Source organism: Protopterus annectens, chromosome 7.part0, assembly GCF_019279795.1.
Source record: "Protopterus annectens isolate FY-2018-M chromosome 7.part0, PAN1.0, whole genome shotgun sequence".
Classification (NCBI taxonomy): Eukaryota; Metazoa; Chordata; order Ceratodontiformes; family Protopteridae; genus Protopterus; species Protopterus annectens.
Window position 1 is genome coordinate 1,789,456,256 of NC_056739.1, and position 21,575 is coordinate 1,789,477,830.

At 38.1% G+C, this 21,575-nt stretch overlaps 1 protein-coding gene across 1 annotated transcript in view; it reads left to right on the forward strand.

Moving 5' to 3' along the window:
* Nucleotides 1-21,575, forward strand: part of ALX4 (ALX homeobox 4) — a 509,794-nt gene that overhangs the window by 438,656 nt on the left and 49,563 nt on the right. Inside the window, exon 3 of the mRNA XM_044078313.1 lies at nt 11,399-11,527. Within this exon, the coding sequence (XP_043934248.1) occupies nt 11,399-11,527 (129 nt within the window). The remainder of the gene's footprint in view (nt 1-11,398; nt 11,528-21,575) is intronic.

The following is a 21,575-nucleotide window of genomic DNA, read 5'->3' on the forward strand; positions in this document are numbered from 1 at the left end:
TAACCATGAAGGGACAGGTACCCATATTCATAGATAAATTGCTGTCCAGACCAGCCATATATGTAAAAGTGAACAGTTCACCCTCCATAAATTAAGAGATGACCACACCATGCATCACAGATACGAGGGTGACCACACTTCCACTATGAATGAAATGATAGCCATAGGGTGTGCAGGATGACTTGAAAGAAACCTTCAAATACGAGTCCAAAAGTACCCTCCAAAATCATATGGGTATTTCAGTAGCACTATGGGGCCTGAATAAGAAGACTTCCCAAATGTTGTGTTGTTTTTTACTGATAGATCTAAACAGGCCAGCAGACAAAACCAGAGATGTATTCCTAAGCACTTGCTCATGACAAAAGCTTGGCGGAGCTATACAGGCATTGTTCATCACGTATCCTTGTCAGGCTTTAATTGATGCAGGAGACAAGATAATGTATTGAAATTAAAAAGTAAAATGCTTTAGGGAATTATTGATAGATACTATGTTAAGAATGCACATCAATAACAAATGGATTATCAACTCACAAATCATTAGTCAAAATGCAGTGAAGCATAGACCATCAAATATTAGAGTCAGACTTCTGAACCACCCCCCCCCTCCTCCACAAAACCCATGTTAAGGCCCATTCATAACATTCAACTGGAAGTTTATTTACAGTGCAAAACCTAAATGTTCACATTCAATAAAAAAAAAAATAAGCACACGTATTACTTACCTCCCAGGTTTGGGTGTGTCAGTCCAGTTTGCAATGCCAACATTCCTTCTAGTCCTCAGGTATTGCCTGTTTAGTCAGGCTGCCTCACACATCCAAATATAGATTCTCATGACTTCTCCATAGTTAGGCTCCTGGTACAACTCAAGTAAATCCACAGGTAGGTTTCTTGTACCCCACAAGTAAATCCACAGTTAAATCCCTGGTATTTCACAGCTTCTTCTGGTCAGGTTTGTCCGAGAGACTCTATTCTTGGACACATCAAAAACATCTTGCTTTAACACAGGCAAACATTTATGTATTTTTACTCTGCAGGCCTTGCTTTTAGCAGCACTCCATCAGCTAATCCTGTTACCATAATGTGCAGTGTATATGCACCATCATGAAGTTCCTACCATACTATATAGTGTATACATCACATCAACAAAGAGGATTTCTGACATCCTAATTAACCGCTATATTAAACAGAGACATGCAAAACACATAAATATATATGTATATTTGAAATACAAACATACTTGCACAGAACTGCTATATGAAAATTGCCACTGTTTATCTATATGCATGTTACTGAATGAACACCCATGTGTGTGTGTGTGTGTGTGTGTGTGTGTGTGTGTGTGTGTGTGTGTGTGTGTGTGTGTGTGTTTGTGTAACCACAGTAGTTGTACACAACATTTAGGGTCCTGTTATGCAGTGTACACCAGCATTACACGTGTGAGTTTAGTCAATTAATAACATTAGGTGGTATGCCGTTACTTGGTAAGTATTATTTTCAAATTTCCCTTGATAATTTGAGTAAGGGGAGATGGCATTTAGTGTATGGAGTCACTACTAGACATGGACAGATGTGTATGTTTGTACATCCGCACACTTAGCTGTGGTGTAATGTATTTGCAGCTCAGCCTCTAGTTAACAGCAAAGATCTTCTCTCTGGCCTGGAATTTATTTAATAAGTTATGTTCTGCAAACTCATTTGAGGTGAGTCACAGTCATAAAGAATTTTCCTCAAATTGTGAATTATTTTCCATTTTTTAGGCACATTCCAGTATATTTGTTTATTTGTATTACACCCAGGTTTCCATAAAGTTCTCCATTTCTTCTTCGCCATCCCCCCATTGTGCATTAACCATGCTACAAGGCTTCATCTCATAAATTCAACTTCAGTTTTATTTTCAGTACTTAGACAATCCCCGAAATTCTGAAACATTTTCCAAGATGCTGTAAGCAAGGTGTGAGCAATTCCAAGTCACACTAAGCACAAGAAAGGAAGGCTGGGAGAGCTGGCAGGCGACATATTATGCTAATGGTGGTATTAATGACATGATAATGAGCAACATTATTAAAATGAGTGCCTCTGTGAATGGAAATGAGAGTTATATATACCTAGGGACTCACTTTGTAATCCTGAAAAACTGAAATATCAAATATCAGTATCTCAAGACTATAAAGCCGAAAACTCACAAACCCGAAACCGCGACTACCGAAAAAACACTACACCACACAAATACACCTATCTCCCAACACTAAAACAAACCTAAACAACACACACGAACACAACAAAACAAACAAACACACCTACCTTTCCTATAAGCAGCGGAGTAAGCCCCCCTGCACTCCCCACACCCCCGCTACTTATATATATATATATTCTACACCCCCCTTGCACAAACACACATCACATACATACAAACACCACCACTCTCAACACTTACACACTCTTACCTACCTACCCTAACCCACACCTAAAACTCCCCAACACACTCAGATACACACAAACCCTCCCCAAAACCCTTAAAAAAAAATAACACTTACCTAATGCGCCATCACTACTGCGGGCTCGGCATTTCTGGGTTCGATATTCCGCAGTTTTGCGCAACTGCAGATTTGACACTTTGGTCTCAAGATACTGAAATTCGACATTTCAGTATGTCAGGATTCCAAAGTGAACCCATACCAAGACTAGAATCATTATCCCAGAGTTAACGATCAAAGTAAAATGCTAAAATCTGGGAGTTATGGGAGGTGAATCGCAGTTTAATGTATAGGATCGATGCATCATTAACCAGCCTGTATATGCAACAGGACGCACTCGGCACTGATGGTCATGGTGTTGCATGTCATCGCCCTCAGTGGTACAGTGTCATTTGTCCACATTTAACATTTCATACCCACCACATAACTGAAGTTGTGGACTGCTACAGGGTTGAGATGTGTCACCCTCATTTGTAGGCTCATGGGACCCATAGAGTACCTATACTTGTGGATATCAGGGTATGTGTGGCTTTGCAGGTACCAGCTACAGGAACCTTTCAGTGACCACCAGGGGACATAGTGGGTGTACTACACTTATTTGTATCAAGGATACCTCAGCAGTCCCCAGTGCCATGCTATAGTATGTTGGGGAATCATATGTCATATCCATGTATCATACAGGAGAGATCCAACAACATATGGACTTTGTATGATATAGTCCATTTTCCTGAGGACTATTTTTAGAATTTAAGGAACTAAAATGGCAGCTTAGGTGTCATGCCACTGTATTCCCAGGTCTTAATGATGTGATGTCCATTAGGAGTGCATTGAGACTAAAAGCAATGTGGGTCCTTTATTACTTGGTAGGTAATTTGGTTTCATATAGGATTCAAGTAATTTATATTTCTGTGAGTGTCCATTGATGTTTATGGGTAAAAAGTTCTTTATGTGTATGTGCATTTTGTGTTTGCATATATGTTTATTCATTTACATGTTTTTAAAAAAGAATGTTTTTTAAAGCTTACCAATGTATAGTTGCAGGGGTAGGTTAGTTAAAAAAATGCTTAAATTTATTATGCTTGAATTTTGTCTTTAAGTATGTTATTAGGCAGTTAATTGATCGTGTGATTGGGTTTGCCTATAAATAAGGTTGTAAAGATATTGTCTGTGCATTCTGATGAAGTCTTTTGTAACAGGACGAAAGCGCTTAATGTGCAAATAATGAATTAATTAAAGAGTTTTTTCCTTTTGGAACTATTAGTTTGTGGTGATACTTTTTTATCCATTTTCCTGAGGTACTTGGGGCCATAGACTGTACCCACATTGCTATAAAAGCCCCATATGGTGAACAGAAAATAAGCTATATATACCATTAGGATAACACTCCATCAACTGCTAGGTAGTCTGTAATGCATATGATGTTATGCGTAATGTGTCTGAAGACCTCCCAGGCAGCACTTACAGCTCTCACATATAACATATGTGCGACCTACTCCAGTGGTTACTGTCGGGTAATTTTACTTGGGGGCTTCTTATTCTCAAAACCATATATGCCCTGGACCATGATTAATGACACCTATCAAAAATCACCAAAGCATGGAGGAAACTAACTACAACTGTGCCCTGTCACAAACCTAGGTCATCTCTGAATGTGTGTTTGGCCTGCTGAGGGCATACTTCACTGTCTGTATGCATGTATCTGAAGGTGCCATGCAGTATGATTCTGGTATATGTGATAAAATATTTTCAGAATGTGCTATCTCACATAACACAATTGTACACAAACTGTTGCAGCAGGGCAGACACATTCAGAAGGAAAAAGTCTCACACCTGGAAGTGGACGAGGAGCCTGATGAGGAACTTGTGGAGATATGGGCTACTCTGGAAGACCATGCCAGGCATATGTGGGCACAGCACACTGTGGCACTGATTAAGAGGCAGCAGGTAGTTCATAACTGTGGGACAGACTAAAGCAGTATTCATAAAAGTAACAAGTGGTGCATGCAAACCTTCACCCAGGCTGTGAGTTAGCCATGCAAAGACTTACCCAAATTGTGTTCAAGTATGGGCTACCCAAGTAACAGAATTCAGAGGGCAGAGGAGGGAAGGAACACAATGTTAAGTGTTATTCATGAGCAAATGTATGCATGTTGGTATTGTTGAAACTAATCTAATGCTGTGGGGTGTCGGATGGGAGGCAGGTGGACTAGGCTGCATTGAGCAGGGAAGGAGTGCTGCCAGCAGTGGGACCCAGCCTTCTGGACATATGATTGTGTACGTATTGGGACAAAACTGCAGCACTGTGATGAGCATTTACAAACAGATTCAAGACTCGCAGAGAATATGTACATGCAGGCCATGCATACCCTTCTCCGTAGGAACACCCTCTCCTGTCAAAGTTGCAGGAACTATCCAGACCTTGCCTAGATGAAGAGTACTTCATGAATGCAAGCAATAGCCTGTACAGAGCATCAGTGTGGCATGAGCTCCCTCCCTTCATGGACATATGCATATGTTACTCTCCTCCATACTGGATGGTAGAGTGGTAGTGGTGGCACTACTTGTGCTCAGTTGTGGCCTCTCCATTCTGTGGAGGCTCTCAACACTGGATACAGAGGTGGAGCAGCTAGAGGAACTGTGTCTACAATGATGTTTGTGTGCACAGGGAGATCTGAATTGTGTAATCTGCCTGTCCAATAGATACATGATGTTACATGTGGGACATGCACTGCCATAGGTCATCACATGCACCTTGTAAAACACCTACTACCTCAGCAAGGACTGCGGTGTTGTTAACCTTTCTCTGTATTATAGCCATACAAATTTGCTGAGTCATGGACATTGAGAGAGCCAGCTCAGGTAGAGGGCAGTAACCATGGTGTGTACAACCACTTGTATGATGTCCAACATTGTCTTCTCTGTGCTGAGTAGAATGGCCTCACACAACAGAATCAATGCAAAACTGAGACCTATTATATTGCTTAAAGTTCACAAGGGAACATATTCATAATAATACATTATATGGACTGTACTGCAGTTCTGCTGATGTACTTACACCCTTCCATGGCAGGGTGCCCCCCCCCCCCATGCTTGGAACTCCTGATGGTACTCTATGTGATTGCACCTTTAAGTTACAACATTAACAAACATTTCAATAAACATAACAGCAATTCAGGTTTAAGCAAATATTTAATGGAAAGGCAGAGACTAATGACAATCTTTAAGGTGTACACTGACCTTGTAAATAAATGCCCCTCTGTAAAGAAACTTGCTCTTTACTTTCAACAGGTTTGAGAGATCGCATGCCTGTAATCTTCTGAAGCACTATGAGGTAGCTGCTGTGGTTTATAATTTATAAAGTCAAAGCATCTAGCATAGCAGTTATCTTAATCAGGCACCAATGAATGAATCAATGAATGAATGAATGAAAAGTAATGAATAATAATGAATAGTAATAAATATATTAATGAATAATAATGAACAGTAATTAATAATAATGAGTGTTCCTGAGCTGCTGTTTTTATGCATCATGGTTGTGGGCCAAGTCATGCTAAAAGTCCTCTTAGTCTCATTTACTGGCATCTTCAAATGCAAAGCACACTGATCAGGTACAGGTACTGGACAGGTCAATGATTCGTATGAGGACAAGGGAAAAAGGAGTCTACTTCTGTACCCAAAGAAAAGTGCAAAGCAGCTCTCATGGTTAGTTAGCACTGCTACATGCATTCCATGCCAGCATTCACATCTTAACACCACCCTGCCATTCAAACATTTGGTATATAATGATCACACTATGACAGGTCGCACTAACAGGAAGCCTTCAGGTGCATCACACTTGCTGAGAAAGTAAAATGTCATGACCACAATGGGTTCTCTGGAATGTGACCTTGGAGAATGGCCATGGATTCCAAGGGTACTGAGTGTGGCATGACTGCAATGGGCCTGCCATGGTTCTCTAGAATGTGACCTAGTGAATGGCCATGGATTCTAAGGGTACTGAGTTTGGCAAAGAAAGCCTCAGTGGTATAACAAGGAAAGCCCTATTTTCCATTTGCTGAATAGGGACTTCGAGTTGCACCTGACTGTGGACTTTCATGAGGGTTCACATTATAAGGTGGATTCCTGGCACAGTCTTGCCAGGGTGATCTCTAAGGCCTCTTACATACTTCACTCAGGTGAATAGTGCTGGCTCAACTACAGAGACCTATGGTGCAGCCATCATGACCTTCTTAGCTAGTGAGAAGAAAACATCTGAGTGAAGTCTCCTGATGTGTATTATAAGTAATCTACCCATCTGCAAAGTCATATTGATTTTTATATTTGTAAATGTGCTAATTATGTGTATATTATTGATCTGTTTTGTTTTGTTTTCTTCTGTATCAGAGGCAAAATAAGTGGTTTTCTAGGTACAGGGGTGTACAATATTTATTCTTGTTTGGCAATTATAATTGTATTTAGTGTCTTAGATGTATCTGCTATATGTATGCATTACACAAGGCTGTGGCCCTGTAAAGGTAATGCTGCCAAGCTTCAGGTGTGCAGGGAACATATATTGCACATTTCCTCATATTATAAATATGTAACAGAATTATGCAGCGTAATAGTATGAGAGCCCTTGCACTAATATTGTTGTGTACATGTTTAGCTCATGTCTAAGGTACCTTTTGTGGTGGAGTCTGTATGTCTTCTCTGTGTCCAGCTAGGTTTTCACTGGGGTTATTATTTTCCACCTGCATCCCAAAGTCACACTGAGAGGTGAAATGGTAATCTAGATTGTGTGTAAGTGTTTGTGTTTCTGTCTTAATAGACTGACATCACATCCAGCACTAGTTCTCTACCTTACACTCTGTGAGTGCCAGGATAGACTCCTTCTTGACCTTGATGAGAATATAGCAGGTATCAGTAAATGAATTAAAATAAATTATTTAGTCCACCTTCATTTATGTATTTCCTCTACTGTTGCCAGTAATAAAAAGCTGGTAACATTATGAATATGAAGTGCATAATTCTTAAATATATTGTGTTAAGGAAATTTCAGTATTTGTTGAGTATTTGCTTTAAAATAATTAGTAACAAATAAAACTTTTAACATCAATATTTGATAACAGTTTTATTCCACTAGAAAATGTTCAGTTTATAGTGTTTTACTGAAAAAAGCAAAAATAAATAACATTAAAAATCTGAACAATTACTGTACAGACCTGATGTAATGCTAACTGGATGGAAAACTATATAACCTAGTCAAGAGACTGCATTTTATGTACGATTTATAAAAGCACTTGAAGTTCCTAAATTATATGATAAGTTATGGCACTATAAATCTGGTAAAGATGAGAGCAGTCAAAATCTATTAATATTATCTGCACCTGGAACAATATAGACAATGTGCGTCATATTTCTTCTGTATGCCAGATTACGAGACTTGTGGAAATTTTATGCACCAAGGTTTTACATAAATCAGGAATATGTATGAACCTAATATAGACTTCTGTTCATTTTGTCTACTTTCCAAAGATCCAGAAGTATATAAATTATTTTCTGTTGACTTGATTTTTTTCCTTAACGTGTCTCTTGTAACAGAGAGTCAACATAGACAGTAAAGGCAGCAAGGAAGGGAAACCTTCTTTTGTGAATTAAATAAGGGCGGTCTACAGCAAAGCAGAAAAGAAAATGTGTATTTGCCTGGCATTGAGTTTGTGGTACGGAAAAGGGCTATCCACTACAATGGGAAAAAATCAAAACTTGAAAATGATGGTAGCCATGTAGTGGAAAGTCTTCAGCCGCTGCCATTGGGACAAGTAGACAGACAAGGTTTGCTGGTATTCTAGCAACTTCAGACCATCCTTTTATTGCCTTACTGACATTTATTCAAACATTTGTAGGTTTGCAATCATCTCAGACAAACAACTAGTAAAAGATGACCACTGAGATTTCCCTGACATAGTTCATTTTGCCATTTAAGTCAGATAGTATGTGTATTTCATAAAGAGTCTCTCTGTCTTATGAATCACAGCTGAGTCCAGGAGTGACCTCATGGCCAGCCACCTCTATCCGTGGAGTTTACAAAGTAAATGGGGAAATGGAAGTAGGTTACCAGATCTTTCTTCCCTATCACACATGCACACACTCAGACCTACGGACAATTTAGATTCCTTATCCATCTACTGCATGCACATCTTTGGAGTGTGAGAAGAAACTAAAAAACTCAATTAAAAAAAATGAAACACAAGGAACACATGCAGACTGTACACAAATGGCATTCAAGCCAAGAACTGAACAACAGAACCTCTTTCTGTGAGGTGGCAATGCTACCCATTGCTCCACTGTGTACCTTTCAAATAATACATTCAAGTAAAAAATGAGAACAAATAGCTGCCACTTACCTCATGTTATGCTAGCAAATCTATCCTTTTTTGGAATTTTGATTTGTAGTTACTCCACACGTACTTTTATATAACTGATGAAAATTCAAATAGCTGAACAATTGCTCTATCTAACTAAATGAAGATTTAAGTAGTAATCATGCAGCAGAGGTCCTATATATGAATAAAATATAATAGTCAGGTTAGGATAAGCTCTTTAAAGTTCCACAGAAAGTAATAGAAAAATAATTACACGTTCATCAGATTATGCCAACTACAAAGAATATAAAAGTTGCCTCTGTTATGGAAAGAAGTTAGTTCTCAGCCTTAGTTGGTTAAGTATGATCAGGGTGGTGCTGGAAAGTAGTTACCCAGCAGAAGGGGATTCAAGAGATGTCTGTGGACTGTTTTCCTTATTTCCAAACTAAAACAAGGGAAATACTAAGGACTATTTTTTTTTTATTTTAGATAACTGACACTTGCCATCAATTTTCTCAGAGTCACATGGGAAATTTTACACCTCCATAGCGCCTCTTCAAAGGAGATTGATCATCTAGGTTAAACGGTCATAAACCGCTGAGGATAGATACAACATGTTAAGTCAGGTCCTTCTACTATTGTAATTATAACACAAGGGGTATTATATATGTTGCTTTATGCACTGAATGTTGTTCCTTCTATGTGGGTAAAATGCAGCATAAGTTCAGAGACCGGATATATGAACACACTTTGGAAATGAGAAACAATTACATAAATAATGTTCTGTTTAAGCATATCTCTGAATATCCTACTCACAAGTTTTTGTTTTTTGCTTTGGATATTTTTTGCAGTGATATTCATGGTGGGCCCTGGGAAGATTTCATAGAATTCAATTAGTTAAAGTGGCAAATTCACTTGAATTCTTTTACACCCCCTGCTCCTAATGACAACATGTCTATTATCTGTGTATTAAAATTGTGTTCTTATTTAGTGTAACCCTGATAATTTATTAATGGTAGGTGTTTTTGTTATCCAAGCAATGACTTGTCACAGGTTTTTTTATATGTTTATTTGCTTATTTGTTAATTAGGGTCATGTGATGGTGAGAGGGTCTTTTAAGCAGCTTGATTTTTTTACTTTTTGTATTCTGAAGAAGTCTTGTTGATACATACAGATGAAAGTGTTCAATTTTATGAAACACTTTCAGTTAAGAACTGTGTGCTTTTTGTTTTTCCCACCTATGATGTTTGGATTTGGTTCATTGGTTCTTATTTTTTGGTGTTATAAGCCACATTTTGTTTATAAGAGAATAACATTAATAATTTATTACAAAAAAGCAAATGGAGGGAAGGATAATTTGCAGAAAAAAGGATCAAGAAGATATGGTTTATGTAACCAATGTCAATATATTTTAGAAAAAGAAATTTTATATCTTGAACATAGCATTAAATCTAAAGAAATCTAAATTTCTTTTTTTTTTAATTTGGAAATTGTAACAAGAACCTGATTATGTACATAGCCAAATGTGTTTCCTGTCCAACTTTTAACACTGGAAAAATGGAAAGACAGCATGAAAAGCAGATATATGAACATTCTTATGACGTTATGAGAGGCGGCACACAAAATGCCCTGTTCAGGCACATGGAAGGATGTGTGTCATTTAAACAATTCCAGTTTACAATTTTAAATAAAGAGGAAATCAGACTGAGAGGCAGCTCATGGGAAACCATGACTGAGTAAAGAGTTATTTTGACAACTGAAAGTAAGAGATTATTGTTATCTAGGGTTGAATGATTATGCATCCCTGTCACCAGTATTGAAACTCAGAGCTGCAAAATCATGATAGCGAGGGTCTGGTTCATACAGAATAGTTATATATGCATGTTTGAGTAGGTTTTGGGAAAGCCTGTTAGGAAAAAAACGTAATATTTAAAAGTTTTTAACAATTTTTAATCATTTTGAATTTTTTTTTTAATATTTGTTATTTTAAAAAACTTAAATAAATGTTTGGTATTATTTGGATTGGTGTAGCAAATTAAACATAGCAATGAATGATTATAGATACTTTCAATGAGTTTATACGTGTAAGGTCACTTTAAGTTACCGATGCATTGGTGAACATGTGATTTAGTAAAAACTACTTAATTAAGCTCCTGTAAAATGTTTTTAGTTCTGAAGAAATCCTATGTGTTGGGAAGAACAAAAGCTGTTAAGCTCAGCAGTTTACTAGTTTCGGTATAAAGTTTGGATTAAACTATCGAAATTTGATTTCCGCTTGTCACTTCTTGTGCCTACCATATTGTGCATTACTTTTTGGATTTATAAATGAATGAATGACAGACTTCACTGATTATCAGTATTCACACAACAGGAAAAGCTGTCTAATTCAGGAGTTCTCCATGTGTATACAGACTCTCTTAAGTTTCACACTGTAAGTCAGTAATTAGTTAAAGGGTCCAGCTATGCACCAGCTTCTAAAACTGAATTGCTGCTCTTCTTGTAACAACTCTTAGTGCTTTTCTTTAATTTAATAGGATAAAAGAAGTGACTTTTCTTCAATCTGTGTGTTATTTCTGACTCCAGGTATGGTTTCAGAACAGGAGAGCCAAGTGGAGAAAGAGGGAACGGTTTGGACAAATTCAACAGGTCCGCACACATTTCTCAACAGCATATGAACTGCCTCTCTTGACTCGAGCTGAAAACTATGCCCAGGTACGTAGAAAGCTACCATGACCAGTAGCCAAGAAAAGTAAGATTTCAAGAGAGTTGATATAGCATCAAGAGTTTAGCAAGGGTTTTTGAGACTGTAATCATCTCCTTTCCCCATGTGTGGTGCATAGCATTTGGCATTTAAGTACACTGTACAACAGTAACAAGTCACAGTCTGTTTATACCTCGATAAGTGAAATAGCCCAGCTAAAACTGGGGACAGAGATCTAAATGTACTCCAACAAATAAAATAGACAAAGAAAAGGGAAAGATTTGTCACACAACTTGTATCACTTCCCTGGAGCAAACTTACTTTCCAAGTTAAGCAGTGTGACACTGTCTGTCTCTAAAATGGAGCTGGACAACTAAACAGGTGTTCATAAGTTCACCCCTGGCATGACTGACCTGGCCTTCCTTGAAAAAAACTGGCAAGGCCAAGGCGGGGGGGGGGGGTGGCCTTGTGATTCAATTGCATTGTAACTCCTATGATCATGTGATCCTATGATCACATGATTCAAGTGTGTTACCAAATGGTTTTGATTTCTACACAAAGTCCATGGTTGTTATTTTGCTAATAAAACTGTTTTTTCTTCTGTGATAAATGTATTAAAAAGTCTATAATTAAAGATGAAAAAAAATACACTAAAAACATGAACTAGAAGCCTGCAAGTTTATTGTAAATATACTTTAAATATATTTATAGTGCATTTTTTATTTATGTTCGTAATCTCAACAGCATAATGCATCAATGCTCTGAGTTGACTGCAAACGATGTTACTTACACTGAGTCTGAAGATATAGTTAACCCAATGGCTGATAAATTTAGGTCTAATTTTACCCATCTGTTCCCTCTTCTGTCCCTCAAGAAACCTGAAATTGGCTCACCACACTATCTCACAAGACCAAGTTCTAAAAGTGTTATCAAAAGTTAAAAATACTGTATCAGTGGGTCCTGCCAATATCCTTGGATGCATCTTAAGTAGAATGAATAGGAGCAGTCATTAAATCCCCAAATGACTTAGCCATTCTGCAGGAAGGTTTATCTCAAAAAAATAAATAACTGGTGTCAAAATCATGGTATGAAACAAAATGCCAAAAAAATGCATTATTGTATCACTTGGGAAGTCATCTACCCCAGGGAACTACCACATTGACAATACGCCACTAAGAGGTGACTCAGTTGTTTGGGAATTGGAAACTTATGTGGACAGTGACATAAGTCTTGACCAGCATGTGTCTATTATTGTAATAAAGTCCTTGTAAGCTCAGCTTATAAACATAGGCACTGTCCTCGTTAACTCAGTCCTCATTAGGCCAGTTATTGAATATAATGCCCCCTTTGGCATTTATCTGTCCAGACACATACAACAATGTATTTATTTATTTTATTTACTTTCTTACTTATTGCATTTGTTCACTGGGAAAGTCCACTGGGCCTAAATTATCCCATTTTCAGTGGAGGCCCAGGTGGAAACGTTCCACAAAGAGTACATATAAGGAAATATAACGTACAATACAGAGTATATAACTACACTAGCAGTACATATAAGGAAATATAACATACAATACAGAGTATATAACTACACTAGCAGTACATATAAGGAAATATAACATACAATACAGAGTATATAACTACACTAGCAGTACATATAAGGAAATATAACGTACAATACAGAGTATATAACTACACTAGCAGTACATATAAGGAAATATAACATACAATACAGAGTATATAACTACACTAGCAGTACATATAAGGAAATATAACATACAATACAGAGTATATAACTACACTAGCAGTACATATAAGGAAATATAACATACAATACAGAGTATATAACTACACTAGCAGTACATATAAGGAAATATAACATACAATACAGAGTATATAACTACACTAGCAGTACATATAAGGAAATATAACATACAATACAGCGTATATAACTACACTAGCAGTACATATAAGGAAATATAACATACAATACACAGTATATAACTACACTAGCAGTACATAAAAATCAAATTGATAATAGCAATGAAAAATTGTTTACAATTATGGAATGAATGTGGAGAACTAGGGAATACTATGCATTCATACAACATATGACTATAAATGTATATGCAGTGTTATTGGTAGTGAGGAGTATTCTCTTAAGGGTAAGAAAAAAGAAGGAGACAGAGGTCTAAGTCATAGGGGTAAGACAAGCTGTAGTGAGCAGAATGAGATTAATATGGTAGAAAGAAAGAGATGACATACAAGTAATAAAAATGGTTAAGAGTTAGGTTCCAGTGAGGAAAGGTTTAGGGGTTATTTGTTGGGGTGCAGGTGCATAGCCAGAGAGAAGAGAGATGTAGTCTGAGGGATTTTTTGAAGGAATAAGGATTACTAATGGTTCTGATTGTATGAGGGAGATTATTCCAGAGGTTTGAAACAGTAAAAGAATACAATTGGAATGTCCACAGAGATACCTTAGTAAAAGGATACAAGGCTTAAACAACATGTCCTACACGGACCGATGCAAAGCCCTGTCACTATACTCAATATCTTACAGACTAAGATGTGTCTGATATACAAAGCATCCTCCAACCCATTAGTGTTGGATTTACTGCACATCAGCAAGTCAAATGGCATCAGAAATACTGAGTGTAGGGATCTAAAACTCTTCTGCAAGATCAACAGAACTGTTTGAAGGGTCCGGTATATGTTGCAGAGGATACCACTACTGTGAAACAGACTCCCCATCCACATAAAACAAAGTTCATCCCTGTCCATTTTCAAGTGCAACTTACCCAGGACTGCCGCTGTACCCCTAATGGACAGAGGCAGCTCCTAAAGCTTTATCCCATGCATGGATCTCCTCAAATTATCTATGGCATGATCCCAGTTACTCTCATTAGGGGTAATATGCAATTATCGATCATGGGATGGGTGAAGCCAATCTATAACCAAGTTAGGATAAGCTATTTTGCGCACAAAAAAAGGACATTGTCTAGACTTAAAATGGCCTATAAGGACAGCTAGCCTAGTACTTACCTAAAAACCTATGAAGCTATAAGTGTACATCTAGTAATGTAAAAACTACATATAACTAGCAATATAATAACCATATATTCTTACCATTTCTGCTAGCTCATATGTATCCCTTTAACTGATTTATATATTTCAAGGTAGGAGATTTAGTGTCCTTGGACATGGCAAATGCTAACCTTTCAAAAATCAGCAGGTACAATATGTCTTACATATGTATTCATAGCTACACTCGTGTCTGGATTAAAATGTTATATGTGGATTCTATTGGTAGCCAAGTGGCCATCTAGGGGCACACAAAGACTCACGGAGATGTCTAACCTGAATTTTGTTTTTCCTTTCTGAAGCAATAAATGGTTTGAGGGACTGATGGAAGGTATTGACAATGAAAGGTGATTGTCCTCCATAATGCCAAAAAACATAACACCCAAATGTCCCAGATTAAGGGAATTATTGTTCACTATAGTTACTGATGAGTTTGAATAACAGCATAATCTGTGTCACTGTTTATTGAGTTTTACTTTGGCTGATTATATCACAAGAAGTTTTAGTACCATACAATGAACTTCGTCTGAATCCCTTCCTTGGAGTTGCACATGTTTCATATGTCTTTGCTTTGCTGGGTATGTTCATCTGTGTTACATATACTTCCCATGTCTTTGTATTGCTGGGTATATGCAGCTGTGTTGCATATGCTTCCCATGGATTTACATTGCTGGGTATGTGTAGTTGTGGTTTTCATTTTGTTTTTAAATAGCACATGACCTCTAAACACTGTAAGACTTGAAATAAAGTAGCATCACCCACACGGAAAGTGTGCATATAACTGCATAAATAAAACCTATGAAATGCATTATGCACTTTTAGAATAAAATGACAGGAGGCTAAATGTTACAAAATATTACATTAAACAGAAATTGTTAGTGTATTATTTCTTTATTTACTACAATTTTTTGGCCCATCAAAGCTGACTGATCCTAACTGGTCTATTTCCCCAGAATTTATTTATTACTCCTAAAAGTGCACAACTATGGTTTGCCTCTTGCTAGACAGAGCTGTCTGTGACTCATAAACTGGAAAGAAACATGCATTAAGGCAAACACAATGTATTTGTGCTTTTCTCCATGGGCATTCATTGTTAATCGGGTTTGCTCAGCTGGGCATACGTACATAGTGAAGTAAATAAGAATAAATAAATGTTAATTAAATGTAATATAAAATAAGTAAAACAGTAGAGATGATATTTAGATCAGTCAATGCAGTGGATGAAACATTTAGCACTACATGTCTCACAGCAGTGCCTTGCAATTCCCTGACTGCTCTGTATAACAATCCTCAAGTCCCCACACTTTAAAGAAAATGTTGCACTTATTTCTCTTATCATTTATTTAGCTGGTAAGTTGGCTGAGACTTGTGAAACATTTTCAGTCACAACACAAAAGTTTTTGATTGGTTAGTTTTTAATCAACCAACATGTGTCATCCAGACACAATTTAGCCCTTCATCCCATCTGGATGATTTTACAATGTGATCTCACACAAAGAGTGTGGGTATCCCTCTATACCGTCTTCCAGAATTGTTTTGTCGGAAACAACTGTACATTTAAGAAATAGTTCAGGACCTGTGAATAAAGCTGTGCACCTTCATTGTCAAACTGCAATGGCATCTCCTTCCTCTGAAAAGTAGGCTTCAAGCACCATGCCTATGATTGCCAAATGGCGTCTCACCTCCTTTATGTGAATGATGTGAAACTGCATGGCTCATCTGACAAACAACTGAAAGCACAAATACAAATGGTTAAAACATTTTCAGATAATATAAGGATGACAGCTGGCCTTGATAAATGTGCAAAGTAACATTTATTGCAGGAAAACTGAAGTATCAAGAAAAATATCATCCTGGAATATAAAAGAACTAGAACAAGAGTCAGTGTATAGACTATAACTAATACAGAAAACTGCCTTGCCATCTACGAGTAAAGTTCAAAGTATTAATCAGCTTGCCCTCCCTCTGCTGACCTACAGCTGTTGGCATGACTGACTGACCCAAACAGTGTTCGATCAATTAAAGAGATAAACAACAAAACTGCTACATATTTCCTGCTGTAGTGTGCTCTGGAAAAGGCTTCCCATCCATGGGAAGCAAAGCTCATCCCTAACCCTGTTCACATGTAACTTGGACCACTGAATGGGAAATCGCAAATTCATCCCTGGTTTGGCACCTATGTCCCTAATGGACAAGAGCAGCCTGTGAATAATTGATGTGTACAGGCCTATATCATAACCATAACATTTCTTGAAGTGTTCATACGTCAACAGTATTTTGGTAAATTTGGGCAAGATTTGCTAGGCTTAAAAAGGCTCTTGGGCCAATAGCCTAGCAACAATCTGTGAACCTATGAAACTCTGTTATATATAAAAACAATGTATGGCAAGATGACACATCCATCAGTCGGAAGAAGGCAGAGACCTCCCTGTAACTGACAATTAATAAATGTTAGTGCTGAATGGAACAGAGCTGGTACCAAGCACATCTGTGTACTGAAACCCTAAGTAATTAATAAAATGTGGCAGGAAGAAAAACACAAGCTTGTCCTACTCTATAAGCATTGTACTTCATACATGGAGTACATATGTAAATTATAACCTCCTGGTGTAGTACTTAAACAAATGTACTCCCAAGTACAGACACATAAGTCTGAGGACTGCATGCCCAAACTGTTAACTTTTGCTACCTTTAAGGGTAGCCTTAATGACTGGGTAGGTAGATGCAGATTTACACCAGGATTCTCATGCATGTTCCTGCTCTATTTGGAAGGTGAGCATTATTAGGTGCTTGATAAGGGAGGATGGCAAAATCATGTAGGTTTATCTGCTTAAAACTGCATACAGCTAGACATCTTATGGACCAGCATCACTTACCTAGTATTTTCCTATGCTCCAATCTTACATGATTCAACATTATGGTACTGGCTGATCTCAACAAGGTAACCTACGGAACAGCAACCACATTTTACACAATGGTGCTGTGCTTGTCAGCAAAGTGGTGTACTTTCCCTGTTAGTATATTGCTCATCATTCAGTGCTAAGCACAGTTCACTGCCAAAAGTTAAAAACCCCCAACACCTCCACTGCATGGAGGGAAAATCCCTAATGGCAACAGAGTTCCTTATGGTGCAGACAAACTTGCTACCACACAAGCACATGCCCCACCTTAACACAATGAAGGTGGAAAGCTCCACCCAATAGGAGCTTGCACAGCACCAGCATCCTCCAATACCATAAAATGGCAATGATTCCAGCTCCACCATGGTGCCTAATGAATAATGAGCTTTTTATAAATGATTCCTAAGTTTCGAGGTGCAGCACACCACAGCAGGGTTGCACAAAGCATACCTTACTTTACAGTGTTGCTCTGTTGTACAGTGGCATGCCATCAAGTATACCCACAGTTAACAGTGGTGTACCACCTGACACTCACACAGCACGGACCACCAGGATATCATAGCCGTTCTGCAGTCTCTCTACTATGTACATGCTGTTCTGATAGTGCAATGAGGCTGAGCGAACTGTAGTACTATGTTGGTCTGCAGTACGTTACAAACTGCGTGGGGATATGCCTGTTGTGCCCAAGGCGAGACTCCTAAAGCAGTACTGGTATGCACGTTCCACTGATTAACATGTATATGGTTGTCCTACTATCTACTAAGAATGGCTTGTAATGAGTACAGGTAACAGCTACTGGGCTGGTACTCAGCACCTGAGCACAAAGCAAAGCGTAATACCCTTCAGTACACCTTGCTTGTGAATTCCAGGACCCAGGTATAATTCTGCAGCCATAGGTCTACATACCTATTTATCATCAGACACAAATAATGAAAGGTGTAAACAATGAAGAAAACAAATCAAAAATGACAACCATGCTGAGATTAGCAGAAGCATTTCATGAAGGAGTGGGAATGGAACTCAACCCAAAAATAGATAAAAAAATGTGAATATAAAGGACTAAAATGAAAGCTATAATATAAAGCTCATGAGCAGAAGAACTAGAAAGCCCACAGTTACTGTGGCAAATATAAGAACTCCTGTACAACCATATATTGATGAGGATTTGATATATGAATAGGCAAGGAGAGGTAAAGTTAAACCAAAAGATGAAAGACTAATGAGTCAGATACAGGACGGCATACACTGAGGTTCACAAACTGTGTGGAAAATGTGGGAGACAAATGTATGCTCTCTGTGGCACTGAAATAGAAACAGCTGCATATCGTATCACTAACTGCAGTGTACTGTAGCCTGAGGGGCTGTGCAGTGAAATGTGCGATTGCTTATCTTAAGACACAACTGGATGTAGCAAGCCCCACCCCCAGTGTGACATCAGTTGGCATTATACTTTCACACCTCTCACTCTTATTAAACTGTCAGGTTACCCTAGGAAACTTTTCTTTGAAAAGTTTGTTCACTGATTAGTGGCTTCAGTGATTAGTTGTTTGACAAAGAGCCATTCTCTAAAGTGAGATTTGATGACATGATATAGACCCCCATAGGTAGTGCATTATTATGATACCAAATTATTCACATTTGTACCTAGAAAGTTAAATTTTAAACAACTGACAGATTCTACAGCCAGTGCATGAAGCTATATCTAACAAAGCCTATGAACAAAAATCTTAGCATAAAGTTAAGAAGTTATGAGTGCTTTTTATTCAGTCACAGTCACCTGTTGATACATTTTGATCCATTTCACTGACAAAGAATGTTAGAGTCTTTCCAGATAACAAATGGACATGTGAAAGTCAAATATTATCCAAATCCAGATTTTTTTAACTGTTTCATAAGAATTGTCAAATGTATGAACTTAGAGAACTCCCCAAAGACTTACCATCATTAGTGTATCCATGTTCTTATCCGCAGTGGTGGTGCTGCGGTAGCATTGTTGCCTCACAGTATGATGTCCTGTTTGATTCTCAGCTAGAGTGTCTTCTGTGTGGAGACATGCGTGAATGGGCGTACCTTCATTGAAGGTTGTGTGTCAGGGCTGGCAACTCTGCCTGTAAAAATGTATTGCCAATCATTAGCGGACCAGAATTCCGCTGTGGCGACCCCTAACTGGGAAAAGCTGAAAGACACAACAACAACAAGTGTATCAATTTTCTTATCACTTTTATCATCCTTTATGTAAGGGGAAGCAGAGGCCTGCTTAACTGGTGTAACTAATACAGAGCACAGCAACTCAAGTAGGTGGTAATGAACATTTCCAGACCTGGAATGTAAAGCTTTACTGACTACCAAGAACACAGTAAATCACTGTTATGGCTCTTTTTTTTCTAAAATGTAAGTTTTTAACTGGACTGGGTTGTGATCACAATAACTCCTGTTTATTGGAACAGGAGTCTGAGCCCTGTGAAGAGCAACAAATATTCAGTAAACTGTACAATATAAATTAGCTTGGGTATCTGCTACATACAGGGTCTGGCTGATTCTTAGACACAACATGGAGAAAAATGGGGCAAAAACCAGGGTGGTATGTCAAACATACCTCTCAACTGTCCATAGTTTTGCCTCATATTTTTGGTCTGTTCCTCATAAAATTTGTGGTTTTCTGGCAAATCACTGAGGACTGAAGTCACTAAATAATGACATACAGTTGAGTTGCAGGCTTCATATCCTTCAGATAATGCACACTGACAGAAATCCTGTTATTCTAGCAACTTTCTAAATTTATAAGAGCAATATTTAAAATCTGTCTCTGTTTTAAGGCCTTTGCCCCCTATTATTTTAGGCTTTGTCCAGATTTCTTGTGCAAAGAGGTTGATAGGTATGATGGTGAACATACTAATGAGAGAATAATGTCATGGAAATCAGGAACTTCATGCAAACATGACACATGGTGCATACAAGTGATGGCACCTAAAATGGCCGACCAAGTCAAAAATTTATAAAACGGGTGCACAGCACTGTGGTATATACCCATTGTTTACACCAGGAATGATGGAGTACATGTGAGACACAATGTTGGCACTAGCAACAGTCAGCAGGAGCTCAACGGCATGTGTTGCCATCTGCCACTGGGGACATTTCCTGCAGTGCTGCAGGTCACAGCAATCTGCACCAATGGAGGACGTACATATGATGACATAGCACCAGCTCTGGAGGCTACAATCCATTTCCATGAGGACTTGGAGACTGTAAGGGACTTTAATGAACTGTGTAACCCAGAAACAGAATTCAGCTGGCTGCGTAGCATACCTATTCCTGTGGATGCTAAGGTATGTGCAGCTTCTTAGCTACAGAAACCTGCAGCAATCTACTAGGGACACATTAGGGAGATTGCATGTGTCAACCTCACAAATTCTGAACCAGTTCCTCGATATAGTACTATACAATCAGAAGGAGTATATCCGTCTCCCCAAGTCTGCAAAGGCAGGAACCAATACCACAATGCGTTTTACAGCATAGCCCATTTCTGTACAGTCCTGTTAGCCATGGATTGCATGCACATTGTCTTTAAGCCCCCACTTGGTTCAGAGGTACTGAAATACACCAAGATGAAGGGATACTATTCCCTTAACTATCAGGTGGTGTGTAGTGCTTAGGACATTACTTATAATATGTTCAATACACCCTGGGCAGATCACATGACTCACATCCCATCCCTTGCCAAAGGTTCCTGTAAGGTGATTTCCCACAAGGTGATCTTATTGGTGGTTACATGCACATGTTAGATAGTCAGGTCTACACAAAAAGGCACCATGCAAGCTGGAAGCAGGCCACATATAAGTGGATATAAAAAGTGTACACACCCTTGTTAAAATGCCATATTTTTGTGATATAAAAAAATGAGAATACAATAAATAATTTCAAAACTATTCTTGCCGTTAATGTGACCTATAACCTGTACAATTTAACTGAAAAACAAACAAATATGTTGGGGAAAAAATATAAAAAATAAAAAAACATACAATATGCTGGTTGCATAAGGGTGTGCACCCTTAAACTAATACTTTGTTTGTGTGCACAA